General features: G+C 64.6%; 1 protein-coding gene across 1 annotated transcript in view; it reads left to right on the plus strand.

The window, feature by feature from the left end:
• The first annotated feature begins 767 nt into the window (after positions 1–767).
• The window catches only part of ABCA7 (ATP binding cassette subfamily A member 7), an 18,404-nt gene continuing 1,664 nt past the window's right edge, over positions 768–17,507 (plus strand). Inside the window, exons 1-42 of the mRNA XM_081823609.1 lie at positions 768–1,513; positions 2,472–2,660; positions 2,751–2,844; positions 3,040–3,181; positions 3,264–3,376; positions 3,514–3,590; positions 3,944–4,024; positions 4,245–4,455; positions 4,537–4,676; positions 4,947–5,063; positions 5,264–5,431; positions 5,703–5,920; positions 6,097–6,273; positions 6,566–6,788; positions 6,903–7,124; positions 7,199–7,400; positions 7,692–7,802; positions 8,079–8,250; positions 8,540–8,671; positions 8,769–8,908; positions 9,117–9,254; positions 9,440–9,624; positions 9,704–9,776; positions 10,112–10,314; positions 10,534–10,594; positions 10,792–10,887; positions 10,964–11,118; positions 11,354–11,478; positions 11,554–11,649; positions 11,832–12,119; positions 12,302–12,334; positions 12,441–12,618; positions 12,702–12,871; positions 13,147–13,324; positions 13,556–13,671; positions 14,318–14,462; positions 14,556–14,679; positions 15,021–15,150; positions 15,221–15,341; positions 15,417–15,479; positions 16,492–16,598; positions 16,869–17,127. Coding sequence (XP_081679735.1) covers positions 2,595–2,660; positions 2,751–2,844; positions 3,040–3,181; positions 3,264–3,376; positions 3,514–3,590; positions 3,944–4,024; positions 4,245–4,455; positions 4,537–4,676; positions 4,947–5,063; positions 5,264–5,431; positions 5,703–5,920; positions 6,097–6,273; positions 6,566–6,788; positions 6,903–7,124; positions 7,199–7,400; positions 7,692–7,802; positions 8,079–8,250; positions 8,540–8,671; positions 8,769–8,908; positions 9,117–9,254; positions 9,440–9,624; positions 9,704–9,776; positions 10,112–10,314; positions 10,534–10,594; positions 10,792–10,887; positions 10,964–11,118; positions 11,354–11,478; positions 11,554–11,649; positions 11,832–12,119; positions 12,302–12,334; positions 12,441–12,618; positions 12,702–12,871; positions 13,147–13,324; positions 13,556–13,671; positions 14,318–14,462; positions 14,556–14,679; positions 15,021–15,150; positions 15,221–15,341; positions 15,417–15,479; positions 16,492–16,598; positions 16,869–17,127 — 5,850 coding nt within the window. The 5' untranslated portion in view covers positions 768–1,513; positions 2,472–2,594. The remainder of the gene's footprint in view (positions 1,514–2,471; positions 2,661–2,750; positions 2,845–3,039; positions 3,182–3,263; positions 3,377–3,513; positions 3,591–3,943; positions 4,025–4,244; positions 4,456–4,536; positions 4,677–4,946; positions 5,064–5,263; positions 5,432–5,702; positions 5,921–6,096; positions 6,274–6,565; positions 6,789–6,902; positions 7,125–7,198; positions 7,401–7,691; positions 7,803–8,078; positions 8,251–8,539; positions 8,672–8,768; positions 8,909–9,116; positions 9,255–9,439; positions 9,625–9,703; positions 9,777–10,111; positions 10,315–10,533; positions 10,595–10,791; positions 10,888–10,963; positions 11,119–11,353; positions 11,479–11,553; positions 11,650–11,831; positions 12,120–12,301; positions 12,335–12,440; positions 12,619–12,701; positions 12,872–13,146; positions 13,325–13,555; positions 13,672–14,317; positions 14,463–14,555; positions 14,680–15,020; positions 15,151–15,220; positions 15,342–15,416; positions 15,480–16,491; positions 16,599–16,868; positions 17,128–17,507) is intronic.

A 17,507-nucleotide genomic window follows, 5' to 3' on the forward strand; every position in this document is an offset into this window, starting at 1 on the left:
TTTTTTTTTTTTTTGCAAGGCCGTGGTGGGGGGATGGTGGAAGGGGATGCTGGGAAGGAAGGAGGTCCCCTGGGAGAGGGCCAGGCCACAGTCCGAAATATTTGAGGTCTTGTGAGGAACTGGATTGCTCTGGCCCTCTTGGACTCACCTGTGGCTCGCCCTGGGGGCTAGTGGAGAAACTGAGGCAGGACAACAGAGTTCTGAGTGGTTGAGGCAAAGCCACCCCCCCACCTTCCTGTACTTGTCCCCGTTCCTCCGCCAAATACTGCACAGGGATCCCCACCCGGAGGTCCTCCCCGGGGACTGGCCACCATCCAGGAGCCCTGGGACCCAGAGATAATGTGAAATGTTGACTGTGGACCAAAGGCAATAAAAACCTCTTTTTAGGAAGAAACTGCTGGTGGAGTGGGGAGTCTGCTGGGGGGAGGGGTTTGGCTTGGGTTCCAGTGGGGGGCCCTGGGGCCCTGGGGTGGGGCAGCAGGCCAGCCTCCAGCAGGTCCTCACAGCTGCCTTGGAGGAGCTGAGGCCCAGGGCCGGCAGGTGAGTGCAGGGTAAATGCAATGTGAGGTGAAGAAGGAACTTGAAGGTCAGGACCTGAGGTGGGGGGGAAGAGGTTGACCTCCCTGCTGGTTGGACGGGATCTCCCAGCCCCAGTCGCCAGGCCTCCGCTTGTGCCATTCACTCGGGCTGGAGTTCCCTGCCTGGCAAACTCCTACTCATCCCCAAAGCCCCAACACCAAAGCCCCGCCCCCCGCCCCCCCCCCCGCCATACATCTCACCCTCCTGCTGCCTTTAGGGCTGCAGGTCCATACACTTGTATCCTCTTCACCAGGAGCTCGGGAAATCTATTCAATCTTCTGGAACGGGACCCCGAGGTATTCCTCAAAATGGTGTGACGGTTATGACCCAGGACTCTAATCTTAGAATGTTGGGGGGCCCCTCCCCCTCCTGCCATCGCCTGGCCCACTGTAGGACCAAAGGAATATTTGTGGGATGAACAAATGATGACCAATCGAACCCCCACTTTGCGGATGGACAAATGGGAGTCCCAGGGTCATGGACCGAGTCTGGCTAGGATCCGGGTCCCCCAGGGGAGAGTGGGGAGAAAGGGACCTCCTTCGACACGGAGCTGCGGCACTGCAGGCGGGTGTGCAATGTGGGGAGACAGCCTGGCCGGCGTGTCCGGAGGTCGGCCCGTGTGGGGTGTGCCGACCGCCCAGCGCCCCACGGTGACGCAGCAAGAGGCGAGCGGTCCCTTTAAGAAACCCGGCTCCGCACGGCCTCCTCCCACGGCGCGCGCGGCTAGCGCAGGCCCGGCCTGCGGGTGGAGGGGACGGCAGCCAACAGTAGTGGGCGGGGCGGGGCGGGGCCGGGCGCAGCCGCGGGCCTCCGAGGTGAAGGCGGTCAACTTCAGGGGGCTTAGGGCCAGCTGCGGGAGCTTCCTCTTAAAGGGGCCGTGATCCCGGGCCGCGGTCGGGCGGAAGGAAGGCGGCAAGAGGTGGGGGCTGGAAAGGTGAGAGGGTCCCGGAGAGAGAGAGGCCGGCTCCGAGACTCGAGGATGCCGGGGCGCGGGCGTGGGTGGGAGGGAGGCAGGTTCCCCGGGAATGAGGGGGTGTGGGCGGAGTGCAGACTCTCGCTCACCTTCACTCCCCGCCCGAGTGTGAGGGGCGGCAGGATGGACCACTAATTTCGAGGAGGAGGCTGGGCAGTAGACTCCCCTGAGAGGGGATGGCCAACATGCACCTGCAGCCCCTCTGCCCGTTAGAGCTCCTACTAGCCCTGTGCCCCAGCTCCCACCTGAGGGAAAGCAGAGCCTGCAGTGGGGGATCGGGGGTCCTGGGTCCTGGTTCCAGCCTCGTACGTGGCCCGTGGCACCTCCCTGCCCCAGTTCCTCTTCGGTGCAATAATGAAGTAGGCCAGAGCTGGACAGTTCTAGCCAAGGGACGGCATCAGGAATTGCTGGTTCCAGGAGCCCGCAACGCTGCCTCTTCTCCTTACTCATCCTCGGGATCCTGTGGTTCTTCTCAGCCATAAATAATACATGAGGGGCGGGTAGAGCGGGAGCCCTGCCTCCAGCGGGGTGACTCGGCTTGCCTCTCTGGGGGGCCGGGTAGGCCCTGCTTCCAGCCGGGCGTGCAAAATGCTCAGCACGGTAAACACTTGGCCTTTATCCCTGGGGAAGAGCCGGGGGTGGGGCGTTCCTTCCCAGGGCCCGGGATGAGGCTGGGGGCCGGGACCTGGAGACCCCCCCGGGAGCTCAGGGTGGAGCCTGGTGACGACAGAGTTGAGCCGAGGCTCCTCCCCCTGAAGAGTTAGCGGATAGCCTTTTGGACCCCCGCCCTGCAGGGAGGGACAGCCCAGGCAACCAATTAGGTGCAAGGACGGCTTCGGGCAGGGCTCCGGTTGGCTCACTCCGCCCCCAGGGACCCAAGAGACCCTCTAGTAAGTGCCTACTCTTTGGCTCCAAGCAGAGCTTCCAGGAACCCTGCACCATGGGATAGAGGAATGAGGTTCAGAGAGGGTCAGGATTCGCCCACAGCCACACAGCACGTCCTCAGCCTGACGCTCCATCGTGTGCTCTGTCCATCCCCACCATGGCCTTCTGGACGCAGCTAATGCTGCTGCTTTGGAAGAATTTCCTGTATCGCAGGAGACAGCCGGTAATGCCAGGACTGATGGCCCCGGGGGGGAGTGGCCCCCGGTGCCCCCCACTGTCCCCCACCCCCCCGCCTCTTCTTCCCCTCCCCCAGATCCAGCTCTTGGTGGAGTTGCTGTGGCCTCTCTTTCTCTTCTTCATCCTGGTGGCCGTCCGCCACTCCCACCCACCACTGGAGCACCATGAATGTAAGCCCCCCAGGGACAAGGCTTTTTTTGTGTGTGGGGGGGTAGGCAATGTGCCATCCTATCCACAGGGGTCCCAGAGAGCGTCAGAGAGCACAGACCGGGCACCCAATAAAAGTCTGAGTGAGCATGCTGTTGGGGAGGGTATGAACATGGTGGGGATTCAGGCAAGGCTCCCCACGCCCAGCATCCCCACAGGCCACTTCTCCAACAAGCCGCTGCCCTCGGCCGGCACCGTTCCTTGGCTCCAGGGTCTCATCTGCAACCTGAACAACACCTGCTTCCCGCAGTCCACGCCCGGGGAGCAGCCCGGCGTCCTCAGCAACTTCAAGGACTCCCTGTGAGCCAGCGGCAGTGGGTGCAGTGGCCCCGGGCACAGGGGTGTCTGCCGAGCCCCCACCTCCTGCTCCCTCTGTCCCCAGGGTCTCCCGGCTCCTGGCAGATGCCCGTGCTGTCCTGGGGGGCCCCAGTGCCCACAGAACGCTGGCCAGCCTGGGAAAGCTGATGCCAGTGCTGAGAGCCGCAGGTGGACCAGGTGAGGAGGCCAGGGCCCTTTGGCTGGCAGGGGTGCACTCTGAGCCTCGATCTGCCCAGCTGTGTAATGGGTACAGGGTAGGGCTGTCTCAGGCTAGGCTTTGCCTAACCTTGTGCTTCTGTGTGTTCTTCTCCCAGCCCGGCCTCAGCCAAGCGACCGACTGCAGGACCTACTACCCCTGACCACAGAGCTACTGGGGACACTGCTTGGAGAGGTGAGATGGGGTGGGGACCAGGCTGACTCTGGGAAGCTGCTCTCAGGAAGTCCCAGTACTTCCCCATCCTGGGGCAGGGGCCTCTGATTCCAGCTTCCAGGCCTTTGCCTGGGCTGTCCCTGGCACCTGGAGTGACGTTCCTCGTCCTGTTAGTGCCCAGACAGGCCGTGTCTAGCATGTGTCCAGCCCGTGAGACCTTGAGCGAGTCCACGTGCCTTGCAGCCTCCACTTCCCTGTTTGTAAAACGGGGTCTATAATAGTACGGACCCGCACTGAGTGGAGCGTGGCAAAGTGCTCGACCCCTAGTGAGAACTCCGTCAAGGTCATTATCACCCCTGTGTCTTTCTCCCCAGGGATCCCTGGGGTCTGTGCCGGACCACATCCAGGAGTCCGTGAGCAGCTTTGTGGAGGCAGCAGAGGACCTGGCCCAGGAGGTAAGAGGCCTGCTCATCGTCCACCCCAGCCAGCAAACCAAAAGGGTAGGCTGCCTGGATGGCCGGTGACAGGGCAGCCCAGGCACTTCCGCTGGTAGGCTTTTGGAGGGCTTGGGCAGAAGGAGAGAGGGAGTAGGTGCTCCTGGCAGGGTGCCTAGCCCTGGTTAGGCTTGCTGCTGGCAGGGAGGGTTACCAGCATCCTCTGGTGACCCCTCTCCAGCTCCTGGCACTGCCCAGCCTGGTGGAGCTGCGGGCACTGCTGCGGAGACCCCGAGGAGCAGGTGGGCCCCTGGAGGCCGTATCAGAGGCCCTCTGCAGTGCCCGGGGGCCTAGCATCCCAGGGGGGCCCTCCCTCAACTGGTACAAGGCCAGCCACCTAAAGGAGTTGGCGGGGCAAGAGCCAGCAGCAACCCTACCTGACGACGGCCTGAGTGAGTGACTGACCTCTGTTTCCAGTATGGGAAGTGGGGCACTGGGAATGGGGGCAGGGCCTCATGGTGCCCCCACCCCAGGCCCTGCCTGTGCTGAGCTCGTGGGGTCACTGGAAACCCACCCGCTGTCCCGCCTGCTCTGGAGGCGTCTGAAGCCGCTGGTCCTGGGGAAACTGCTGTTTACACCCAACACTGCCTTCACCAGGCAGCTCATGGCCCAGGTAAGGGCAGAAGTGGTCCTGGGCGCCCCCCCTCAGCCCAGCGAGCGTGGGCCAGGCCAGAGGGAGGGCCCTGCCCCGGGAGGGTGTGGAAGCAGGGTTTTGAAGAAGCTGCCAGGTGGCAGGTAGAGGGACAGCATGTGCCAGGGGTCAGGGGCACAGTGGAGCGAAGCGGGAGAGGCGAGGTTGGGGAGGAGGGGGGCAGGTCCTCAGAGGAGGGGAGCGTCATGAAAGGGCTGGCCTGGCACTTCTCTTGGTGCCCCCCTCCCACAGGTGAACCAGACCTTCCAGGAGCTGGCTCTGTTGAAGGATATCCAGGAGGTGTGGGGTGCCCTGGGACCCCAGCTCTTCAACTTCCTGAATGACAGCACGAAGGTGGTGATGCTGCAGGTGGGGCCAGGACGGAGGCTGGCAGAGTCGCCCACGGTCTCCCTGCTGCATGTGGGCAGAGCACAGGGCAGGGCCTCCTGGGCAAGTGTGTGGTGGCGGGTTGTGGAGTCCAGGGTGAGGACGGGCCCCAGGGATGAGAAGAGGAGTGACGCCGCCCGGGGTGCCCCATGCAAACCCCCTGCTCCCCCACCCCTCCGCAGAGGCTCCTGCAAGCTCAGGACCCAGGAAGGAGGCGGCCGGGATCCGGAGGCCAGGCCCGGGCCAAGGCCCTGCTCGCCTTTCTGGATCCCCGTGGGGGCGCCTACAGCTGGCAGGCGGCCCATGCTGACGTGGACCACCTGGTGGGCATGCTGGGCGGTGTGATGGAGGTGAGGGGCCATCCGCTTGGGAGCACTGTCAGCCGGGTCGGCAGGGCCCGTGGTGAGCGGAGGGCGGAGGGGAGCCCAGGGAGGGGGACCGAATTGGGGCGATGCCCCGTCCTAGGGAAAGCCTGAGGACGGACGGACACAGCCTGCGCCCTGCGGAAATCTGATGGGGGAGCTGGGCTCCGCTCTGGGGCTCCGAGGGAGAAGCACTGCCCGGCCTGAGGTTCAGGGGAGGACCCGGGCACCTAGGACCCACGCCCAGGCCCTTCCCCAGTGTGTGACCCTGGACAAGCTGGAGGCGGCACCCTCAGAGGCCGCCCTGGTGGCACGGGCGTTGGAGTTGCTCGCAGAGCGCCGCTTCTGGGCGGGCATCGTCTTCCTGGGGCCCGAGGATCCTCTGGACCCTGCGCAGCTCGGAGGCCCAGGCCACGTGCGTGTCAAGATCCGCATGGACATCGATGCCGTCACGAAAACCAATAAGATCAGGGACAGGTGGGGGCGGGGCCGAGTGTGGGGCGGGGCTGGGGGGCATCCCGCCAATGGGAGACCGTGATACGCGGAGCCCGGGCCTGCTTAGACCAATCGGGGTCTACGGCGGATGGGCCTAGGTGGTGTGAGGTGCGTGGCCCCCGGCTTCTCCCCGCAGCCGACCGCCCTGCCGCCTGCAGGTTCTGGGACCCCGGCCCGGCCGCTGACCCCTTGACGGACCTGCGCTATGTGTGGGGTGGCTTCGTGTACCTGCAGGACCTGCTGGAGCGCGCGGCCGTGCGCGTGCTGAGCGGCACCGAGCCCCGGGCCCGCCTCTATCTGCAGCAGATGCCCTACCCCTGCTATGTGGATGATGCGTGAGCACCCGCTCCCCACCCACTCCCCCAAGCGGCAGATCTCAGGCTGGGAGCGGGGCTCGGGCTCCCTTGGGAACACGCATGCCGTCCAGGCTGCGAGCCGCTGGTTTAGAAGGACCACTCCCTGTGACCCGGAGGGGGAGGGTCTGGGGTCCCGGGGCGCAGGGAGAACAGGGCCTGTGCTGACGCCTGGAACCCTAAGGCTGGAACAGGGGTCTCGAGGTGCCAGGTGTCCTGCCAGTGGGGGCGGCGCCGGGTCTCTGGCCCCCACCTCAGCTGCCTCCCGCCTCAGGTTTCTGCGCGTCCTGAGCCGGTCGCTGCCGCTCTTGCTGACACTGGCCTGGATCTACTCGGTGGCGCTGACGGTGAAGGCCGTGGTGCGGGAGAAGGAAACGAGGCTGCGCTGCACGATGCAGGCCATGGGGCTCGGCAGCGCCGTGCTGTGGCTCGGCTGGTTCCTCAGCTGCCTTGGGCCCTTCCTTCTCAGCTCGGCGCTGCTCGTGCTGGTGCTCAAGGTGGGCACAGCCCAGCCTTCCCGGCCGCGCAGGCCACAGGCCAGGGGCGCCTGGCGGAGGGGGTGCCCCAGGCAAAGCCAGGAACCTGACCCGAGCTGTATTTGCCCCTTGCAGCTTGGGGACATCCTCCCCTATAGCCACCCGGCTGTGGTCTTCCTGTTCTTGGCGGCTTTCGCCGTGGCCACTGTGGTCCAGAGCTTCCTCCTGAGCACCTTCTTCTCCCGAGCCAACCTGGCAGCCGCCTGTGGAGGCCTCGCCTACTTCGTGCTCTATCTGCCCTACGTGCTGTGTGTGGCCTGGCGGGACCAGCTGCCTGCCGGCGGCCTCGTGGCTGCGGTGAGACCCCGGGGGGCTGAGGGCAGGGCACGCGCAGCTGCGCTCACTCACTCACGCACCTGCCCCCACCGCAGAGCCTCCTGTCTCCTGTGGCCTTTGGGTTCGGCTGCGAGAGCCTGGTGCTGCTGGAGGAGCAGGGCGAAGGCGCACAGTGGCACAACGTGGGCAGTGGGCCTGTGGCGGGCGTCTTCAGCTTGGCCCAGGTCTCCGGCCTTCTGCTGCTTGATGCCGTGCTCTACGGCCTTGCCACCGGGTACCTGGAGGCGGTCTGCCCAGGTGGGCCCCAAGGGTGGGGTACGGACTTCTCGGCACCCCTGCAGAAGGGAGGCTGGGCTGGGGGCATGGTGGGGTGGGGTGGAGCTTCAGGGCCGTTTGGTACGTGGAGGCCGTCGCAGGTTGGGGGGCGGCTTCCTCGCATCCAGGCACAGCTGGCTGCATCGGAGGGATGGCCTGAGGCAGGCCGATGGGGTCTCCCGCCTGGATGCCCTGATCCCAGGCGTATGGCCAGAAGCTGGCACGCTCCAGGGCAATGGGCTCAAGAGGTAACTGAGCACGGCTCCCCCCCAGGCCAGTACGGGATCCCCAAACCGTGGAACTTTCCCTTTCGGAGGAGCTGTTGGTTTGGACCTCATTCTCCCAAGGGTTCCTCCCCACCTCCCACCCTGAAGGACCCAGAGGGTGAGGCACAAGGAGACCTAACAGCCGCTTCCCTGTCTGTATCCCTCACGTCCTCCAAAGACCCAAGTTCCTGCAGATCCCAATCCTCTGGATATCTCCATCTCCCCAGGCTCCCCGGGGCGCCCCTAATCCCTATAGACCCCAGACTGACAGGTCGCTGACTCCACAGACCAGCCTTCATGGCCTCCCAGGTCCCCCAGACTCCCCCAGGCCCCCTGCACCCCCCCACCCCCGCGCCAAAGGGCTCCCACGGTTGAGCCTGCCCTCCTTCTGCAGTGCTGATGGAAGAGGTACCACCGGGCCTGATTCCAGGGGTCTCCATACGGGGCCTGGAGAAGCGCTTTCCCGGCACCCCGCAGCTGGCCCTGCGCGGGCTCAGCCTGGACTTCTACCAGGGCCAGATCACCGCCTTGCTGGGCCACAGCGGAGCCGGCAAAACAACCACTCTGTGAGCCGCTCCCACTCCCCCACCCCCGGGCCTCAGTTTGCACATCTGCTCAATGGGAGAGGCATCTGGGTCTCTACAGTGGGGGCGGGGCCCCCAGTTCATTCTGGGTACACAATGGGCAGATAACCATGTTCTCTGAGCCTCAGTTTCCCTCCTCTGTAAAGTGGGGACATAATACACCTTTGGTCTGGGCGGATAGTAGGTGCCTTTTAAGTGCTTTTGCCCCTTCTCTGTGGGTCTCTGCTTCCTCCTCTGAAGGGCAGCTGCCCTGAGACCCCCTCATCCCCAGGTCCATACTGAGTGGCCTCTTTCCACCCACCCGGGGCTCCGCCTGCATCCTGGGCCATGACGTGCAATCCAGCATGGAAGCCATCCGGCCCCACCTGGGTGTCTGCCCTCAGTACAACGTGCTGTTTGACATGTGGGTCTTGGAGGGCCTGGGGTGCGGTGGAGGGGAGGCTGGGTGCTCTTGGGGCTCTGCCTGCCACAGCGGCCACTGTGTGCGCCCGTGCCTGCAGGCTGAGCGTGGATGAGCACATCTGGTTCTACGGGCGGCTGAAGGGTCTCAGTGCAGCTGCTGTGCGCCCGGAGCAGGCCCGTCTCCTGCAGGACATGGGGCTCGTCCCCAAGCGGGGTGCACAGACACGCCACCTCTCCGGTGAGCCTGGCCTGGGGAGGAGCCTCCGGGTCGGTAGAGATGAGGCTGGGAGGGGGGCTGAGACGTTATCCTGAGGGTGGAGTGAGGCCAGAGGAGACACCAGGTTTGGGGGACCCAGAGGGTGGGGAAAGGGGCCCGGAGGAGAACAACAGCCCCTGCCCAAGAAGGGGGAGGTCATGCTGGGACGCCCACCCACGTCTCTGCCCAGGTGGGATGCAGCGGAAGCTTTCAGTAGCCATCGCCTTTGTGGGTGGCTCCCGGGTCGTCATCCTAGATGAGCCCACAGCCGGTGTGGACCCTGCTTCCCGTCGCAGTATTTGGGAGCTGCTGCTCAAATACCGGGAAGGTAAGAGCTGGGGGAGGCACAAGGTTCCCCTAGATTCTGTTTCAGGGGCCAGAAGAAGTTTCTGATGAGGAAGTGCTTGGAATAGGGTTTTGAGGGATGGATAGGAGTTTGATGCACAGGGCAGGCAACTCCTGCGAAGACCTCGCGTCCCGACGGTAACTGTGGCCTGCTTTCCCGTTGCCCAGGGCGCACCCTGATCCTCTCCACCCACCACCTGGATGAGGCAGAGCTGCTGGGAGACCGCGTGGCCGTGGTGGCCGGAGGCCGGTTGTGCTGCTGCGGCTCACCGCTCTTCCTGCGCCGCCACCTCGGCTCCGGCTACTACCTGACGCTGGCGGAGGCTGCCCCATCCCTGGCCGCCGGCAGCAAGGTGAGGGCTGGAGCTGACCTCCGACCCCCGACCGCGACCGTGACCCCGGCCGTGGCAGCTGGTGCCCCTCTGCCCGCAGGGGAACGCTGACTTGGAGGACCGCGTGGACGCCGGGCGGAGGGGGGAGCCAGGCAGCCAGGGCGGCACAGCCGGTGAGACGTGCCGGGGCGCGCCCCAGGGAGGGGCCAGGGCAACGGGCTCCGCGACGCCCAATGGGACCCTTGACCTCTGACCCTGAGTTGAACCCGAATCCCGGCCCCTGCCTTTAACCCAGCCTGGGCTGAGCTCACAGGCAGCCCTACCGCTGACCCCTGACCGCACGTGGACCTCCGGCCTGACCTCAGGCCACACCCTGCCCTCCGGTGCCTCACCCTAACCTCCCCTGCCTGCAGAGACGGGCTCCTCGGGGGGCCGGCCACACCCCTTCCCCAAGGAGACCGGGCTGCCCACTGTGCCGCGCCCTTGACACGCCCCCCCGTCCGCCCAGGTGCCGCCGAGCTGCTGTCCCTCGTGCAGCGGCTGGTGCCCGGGACGCGGCTGGTGGAGGGGCTGCCGCGCGAGCTGGTGCTGGTGCTGCCCTATGGGGGTGCCGCGGACGGCAGCTTTGCCAGGCTTTTCCGTGAGCTGGACCAGCGGCTGGGGGAGCTGGGGCTGGCCAGCTACGGGATCTCCGACACCAGCCTTGAAGAGGTGCGGCTGCTGGGGGAGGGCTGCCTGGAGGAGGTGTCCTTGGAAGGATGAGGAGAGGCCTGCTTAGGGATGGCAGCACACCCCAGGGAGGCGGAGGGGCACCTGCAGGGGACCAGAGGCTGAGAGCCTCCTGGGGAGGCCTGGGGACCCACAGTGTCTTAGGGCTGGGTGGCTCTCTGCTGGGGGGTCCCAGGCTGAGCCCCTGCTCTGTGTCCCCAGATCTTCCTGAAGGTGGTAGAGGATTGTGCTGTGGACACAGACCCGGAGGATGCAGCTGCAGGTCCCTGTCTTTGACCCCTAACCCTGGGCCAGAGTGGGACTTGACTTTAGGCCAAGTGCCCATCCTTGGTGGAGTCTGGCAGCCTTGACCTCCACCCCTGACTTCTGAGCCCCTCTGTCTGTGACCCTGGACCTTGACTCAGACCCTAGGCTGATCGGTAGCCCTCGAAGCTGACCCCAACCCCTCTGGCCCCACAGATGGTAGCCACAAGCAGCAGCCGGGCTCAGGCAACGCTCGCCCAAATGTGACCACACGGCTCAAGATCCTGCCCGAGGAGTCCGTCCTGGAGAATGGTGAGCTGTCCCGCCCTGAGCCGTGGCCCCTCCCAGGCCGCCACCACGGGAGCACTGACTCTTCCGTCCCCCACAGCTCATTCTGCCCCAGAAACGCAGGCTCTGCGGGGCTCTGGGCCGGACCCCGCGGGCCGGGTGCAGGGCTGGGTGCTGACCTGCCAACAGCTCCGGGCCCTGCTTCTCAAGCGCTTTCTGCTTGCCCGCCGTAGCCGCCGTGGCCTCTTTGCGCAGGTGAGGGGGGCTGGGCACCGGAGAGTGCGTGGGAGACCTTGGGTGCCTGTCCTCTGCTCTGGTCGCCCGCTCAGTGGCCTAATTTGAGTGGTTAACCCCAGAAGTCTCCCCCAAACTGAACACCTCTATTGAGAGCACTGGGGAGCCATGGATGGTTCTAGAGCAGGAGAAAGGAAGGACACTGGCAAGCCTGGAGGGGACAGCAGGGAGGGCAGTTGATGGGCCTGTCCTTCAGATCGTGCTGCCTGCCCTCTTCGTGGGCCTGGCGCTGGTGTTCAGTCTCATCGTGCCTCCTTTCGGATACTACCCGGCTCTGCGGCTCAGTCCCAGCATGTACGGTGCTCAGGTGTCATTCTTTAGGTGGGTGCAGGCGAGAGGGGGCTGGAGGCCGACGGGCAGGGCCGTAGACCTGACTCTGAGCTGCACCCCACACAGTGAGGACGCCCCAGGAAACTCAGAGCGTGCCCGCCTGCTGGAGATGCTGCTGGAGGAGGCAGGACTGGAGGCCTACCCGCAGACTAGCTCCACCAGGTGGGGGCCCACCGGCTGACCCTCGTGCCTCTTGGGCCTCAGGTTGTCTGTCTGGGCCCTGGCCGGTTGGCCTTGGGGAGGGTTTGGAGCATCCCTGTGCCCGCCTGGGAGCTGAGCGTCACGTCCCCGGGCCTGCGGAAAGCTCGGTGCCCACAGCCCTGCCCCCGGCCCTGCCCCTGCAGGACGCCTGAGTGTACACCGCCCGCCGTCTGCCGGTTTTGGGTGCCCGAGGTGCCCGCAGGTGTCACTGAGGCCTTGGCCAGCGGCAACTGGACTCCGGAGTCCCCGTCCCCGGCCTGCTGGTGCAGCCAACCTGGTGCCCGGCGCCTGCTGCCGGACTGCCCCGCTGCGGCTGGCGGCCCCCCGCCGCCCCAGGCGCTGGCCGGCTCTGGGGAAGTGGTGCAGAACCTAACGGGCCGGAACCTGTCCGACTTCCTGGTGAAGACCTACCCACGCCTGGTCCAGCAGGGGTGAGCCGCTGCCCGGACTCAGTTTGCCCGGCTGTTGCTTGGGCCCCTGAACGAGGAGGTCGGGGCTGGGGGCCTCCCCTCACTTCACTTGTCTCCCTGGCTCCCCAGCATCGCTCACTATCTCTGTCCCACTCCCATCCCCCCCACCCCCGTGTCTGCCTTTCTGTCTGTCTCTCCTGCAGCCTGAAGACCAAGAAGTGGGTGAACGAGGTCAGGTGAGGAGGGTCCCATTCCCGCGCCCTCTGCCTGCCCGCTCGGGGGCTTGCCTGCCCCACCCTCCCGGGCCTTCACCTGCTGCCCCCTGACCCCACCGCCCCACAGGTATGGGGGCTTCTCCTTGGGGGGCCGAGACCCCGGCCTGCCCTCAGGGCAGGAGGTGGGCCGCTCGGTGGAGGAGCTGCGGGTGCTTCTGAGCCCCCCGCCCGGCGGGGCCCTCGACCGCATCCTGAACAACCTCACAGCATGGGCTCACAGCCTAGACGCGGAGGACAGCCTCAAGGTGGGACCCGGGGGCAGTGGGCAGCTGGTGGGAGGGGCGGGTCCAACGCCAGCACCCTGATCCCTCGGCCCTGACCCCCCCAGATCTGGTTCAACAACAAGGGCTGGCACGCCATGGTGGCCTTTGTCAACAGAGCCAACAACGCACTCCTCCGCGCCCGGCTGCCCCCAGGCCCTGCCCACCGTGCCCACAGCATCACCACGCTCAACCACCCCCTGAACCTCACCAAGGAGCAGCTGTCTGAGGCCGCACTGTGAGTGCAGGACTCCTGCCTGTGCGTGCCCTCCCTGCCTCGGCTGCCCTGTCATTTTGGGCGGAGGGAGCTAGAACGGCACTCTGCCACACTCCCGCTGTGCGAATAGGCCTGGGGAACGGGACACCATCAGGCCCAGCGGCGTCCAGGCTCCCCCAGCAGCCCACGCACCGCAGCCCTAACTGGCTCCGCTCATCTCCCCGACCAGCCATGGACCTTTGTCCCATCAGGAGTGGGCAGAGCTCTCTGAACAGCTCCTGCACCCTTGCCCACAGGATGGCCTCCTCGGTGGATGTGCTTGTCTCCATCTGTGTGGTCTTTGCCATGTCCTTCGTCCCAGCCAGCTTCACCCTTGTTCTCATCGAGGAGCGCGTCACCCGGACCAAACACCTGCAGTTTATGGGGGGCCTGCCTCCCACTCTTTACTGGCTCGGCCACTTTCTCTGGGACATGGTGCGGGCAATGCTTAGAGGGGTGGGGGTCCGGCTACCTCTCACTACTGCCCCTTTCTGGCCCCTTCCGGTCAGGCCCTTGTCCAGGATGACCTGGGGGAAGTCTTGGGGATTGTGGGAGACTTCGTGTCCTGCTACCTGAAACACAGGGAGGTTGGGAGGGGGCACAGGGATGAGGATGGTAGTTCCCGCCCTTGCAAACTGATGGCGGTAATTACCATCTCCAATGCAGTGTAACTACTTGGTGTCAGCGTGCATCGTGGTGCTCATCTTCCTGGCCTTCCAGCAGAGGGCGTACGTGGCCCCTGCCAACCTGCCTGCCCTCCTGCTGCTCCTTCTACTCTATGGGTGAGGCCTCCCCAGCCCCTCAGGGGCTGTTCTTACTGACTGCCCTACCTCAACACCTAATACTGTTGAGGGATATGGGACTCTGAACCAGCTCCCAAGGAGAGAACGTGGAGGTCTGAGCTGATCCCAAGGGTAATCTAATTTAACCATGTGCCGAGGTGGCCTTAAAAGCCCATCTTTTTTTTTTTTTAAAGATTTTATTTATTTATTTGAGACAGAGAGAGAGACAGGGAGCACGAGAGGGAGGAGGGTCAGAGGGAGAAGCAGACTCCCCGCCGAGCAGGGAGCCCGATGCGGGACTCGATCCCAGGACTCCAGGATCATGACCTGAGCCGAAGGCAGTCGCTTAACCGACTGAGCCACCCAGGCGCCCCAAAAGCCCATCTTATCTAGGGGCGCCTGGCCGGCTCAGTCGGGAGAGTGTGCGATTCTTGATCTCGGGGTTGTGAGTTCGAGCCCCACGTTAGGGGTAGAGCTTACTTTAAAAAAAACAAAACAGAACAAAACAAAACAACAAACGCTCCTCTTGTCTTGACTTACATTAAGAGGTCCATGGCAGGGACGATGGGAGGGGAGATCTGTATTCCTCTTAGGGCTACTCAGCCTGCTGCTGGGTGGTCACCCCTTGACTCCTGTTGCCCCTCAGCTGGTCGATCACGCCGCTCATGTACCCAGCCTCCTTCTTCTTCTCCGTGCCCAGCACGGCCTACGTGGTGCTCACCTGCATCAACCTCTTTATCGGCATCAATGGCAGCATGGCCACCTTCGTGCTCGAGCTCTTCTCTGATCAGGTGGGTCCCTGCATGTCTGTGCCTCAGGCTGGGACTGGGTTGGGGCATCGGCCTCGGCCCCTGATCCACCTCCCTCTTCCTGTCCCTGAGCAGAAGCTGCAGGAAGTGAGCCGGATCCTGAAGCAGATCTTCCTTATCTTCCCCCACTTCTGCCTGGGCCGGGGGCTCATCGACATGGTGCGGAACCAGGCCATGGCTGACGCCTTTGAGCGCTTGGGTGAGAACTAGGTGGGGAAGTGCCAGCCAAGTCAGTTACACAGGGTAGGGACAAACAGCAGCCCCCAGGAAGAGAACTAGAGATCTAAGGTGGCCCCAAGTTTGGGTCAAGTTATAAGTACAGCAAAGCAGCCGTAAAAGCTAATTCTGTCTTGGGTCATATCACAAAAGGTCTAAGGTCCTAAATAAGGGAGACGGGGATACCACTGTTTTGTATACCAATTAGAGCTCAGTTGAGTGGCCCATCCAGTTCTTGGTCCTTTTCCATAAGAATCCAAGGTGACCTGGATGGGGAGGGGCCCACACCCCCCATGACCTAATTCCTCCTTCCTGTCACCACAGGAGATGGGCAGTTCCAGTCACCCCTGCGCTGGGAGGTGGTTGGCAAGAACCTCTTGGCCATGGTGGTACAGGGGCCGCTCTTCTTCCTCTTCACGCTGCTGCTGCAGCTCTGGAGCCGCCTCCTGCCGCAGTCAGTGGGGACCGGGTAAGGGGGGAGGGGCCGGCTGTGGCTTTGGGCTCACTGACCTCTCTGTCCTCAGACCCCAGCTGAGGTTGCTGCACCCCTTGGGGGAGGAGGATGAGGATGTGGCCCGGGAGCGGGAACGGGTGGTCCAAGGGGCCACCCAGGGGGACGTGTTGGTGCTGAGAGACCTGACCAAGGTGGGTGCAGAGTGCTGGGTTTGGGGGGCTCCCCCTGGCCCACCCACCTTTCTCAGGGACCTGAACTCCCCCCAGGTGTACTACGGGCAGAGGACACCAGCTGTCGACCGCCTGTGCCTGGGGATCCCCCCCGGTGAGGTGAGAGCCCAAGGCAGACTTCCCCGTGCAGGGGCAGTGAGAGCTGCCCCACTGTGTGCCCACTGCCCTCTACTGAACACCTCCTGTGCGCATGGTGCCCTTCATTGAACAGCTACCTTGTGCCCGCTGCCTTTTATTGGGCAACTACTGGCCGCCAACATTTGAGTTCCTGTTTTGTGCCAGCAAACTCTCAGGAAGCACCTACTGCGTACTTCCATTTATCGAGCCCTACTGTCTGCAGGAAGGTGTTAGTAAGCCCCTACGGAGACCAAGCAAATTATTATCGAACACCCAGGGGGCGCCCACGCATGTCAGGTGGCCTACTGTGTGTCAACACCTGAGAACCAGTTGCACGGTCGAGCCCCCCGTGTGTGTGTATGCGTTTGCCAGGGGAGTACTGAACGTCACCCGAGCGATGGTCGACTTTTTGTCGAGCATCAACAGCACTTATTGAGCCCCTGCTGTATACGCACCTGTATCGAGCACCTGCTCACAGCCAGTATTTATGAGGCCCACGTGCCCTGTACCAGTTCGCATTCAGGCGACGACTACGTGCAGACGGACGTGCTGAGTGTCACGTCTCGGCCACCTGCCGGGGCCAGCGCACCTGCAGACACTGGTTCTCAAGCGCCTCCTGTGTGCTGGCCAGCCTCTCCACCTTGGGCGGACTGCACCCAGCCTCAGCCCTCCGTGGGTGCCTCTCTCGGGCACCCACGGAGTGTCGGGAAACATTGAGAAGTCTCATGCCTCGCTGTTCGTGGAGCGCTTGCTGTATGTGATCTTTATGAGATACCCACTGGGTGCTGGAATTGGTTAAATACATCCCACGTGCCAACAACCGGTCCCCGCTAAGTGGCAGGTGTATGCCTATCTGCACACCCCCTGTATCGGTCCCAGGGGTCCTCCTGGCTCACAGCCCTCCTGCAGACACTGGGAAACCCACCCCGAGAATTAGCGGCCCCGGGACAGGGACCTGAGACCTTGCTGAGTGCTGTCTATGGGGCGCCTGCAGTGTTTCGGGCTGCTGGGAGTGAACGGAGCAGGGAAAACGTCCACATTTCGCATGGTGACGGGGGACATGCTGCCCAGCGGTGGTGAGGCTGTGCTGGCCGGCCACAGGTGAGGGGGCTCGGGCGGGGGCGGGGTGTCCCGAGCCCCTGTTCGTCCCCACCCCTTGCTCTCCTGCACAGGGACTGTGCTTCACCAGCACGGTCCGGTCGGGCTGGCCCTGAGCCCCTGTGCCCCCACAAACCGCATGTCCACCGGGCCCTGAAACGCCCCCTACCCCCCGTCTCCTACCATAGTGGCCCAGGGTGGGTGGGCCCTGAGGTCCCCCCAGCATGGCCAGGGCCTGGCCAATTCCCTGAGCGCCCCGTCCCCCACCCGCAGCGTGGCCCAGGAACCGTCCGCTGCGCACTGCCACATGGGCTACTGCCCGCAGTCGGACGCGATCTTCGGGCTGCTGACCGGCCGCGAGCACCTGGAGCTGTTCGCGCGGCTGCGCGGTGTTCCCGAGGCTCAGGTTGCCCAGGTGACCCCCCCACCCCAGGATCGCAGCCCCGCCCTGGCTCTGCTTGGCCAGGCCCTGAGTCCAGGTGCCCCCCTCGTCACCTGTACCGCGCCTGCTGATCCCCAGCTCCTACGCTCTGTGGGTCCAGCGCAGGCTGTGCCCGCCCCTTTCCTACCCGACCTGCGCTACCGCGGTCGCGACTCCGCCCACTCTGGCCTTGACCGCACCTCCCGCTGAGGGCTTCCCGCTACTCTGCCCCGGGTCGGTCCGGTCCCTCATTCATCCTGGCTCCGCCCTCTTTATTTACCTTCCCCCCTTGTCGCCCCAGTGCCCCCCACGCTCACTGCCCCCCTCCCGTTCACTGCTCCCCCAGTCTAGCCTCCCCCACCCTCACTGCCCCCCTCCCGTTCACTGCCCCCCCGCCAGCCTGCCCCCAACGCTCACTGCCCCCCTGTCTGCCCCCCACCCTCACTGCCCCCCACGCTCACTGCCCCCCTCCCGTTCACTGCTCCCCCAGT

This window comes from Leptonychotes weddellii, chromosome 1 (assembly GCF_054177405.1).
Source record: "Leptonychotes weddellii isolate Sample4059 chromosome 1, ASM5417740v2, whole genome shotgun sequence".
Classification (NCBI taxonomy): domain Eukaryota; kingdom Metazoa; phylum Chordata; class Mammalia; order Carnivora; family Phocidae; genus Leptonychotes; species Leptonychotes weddellii.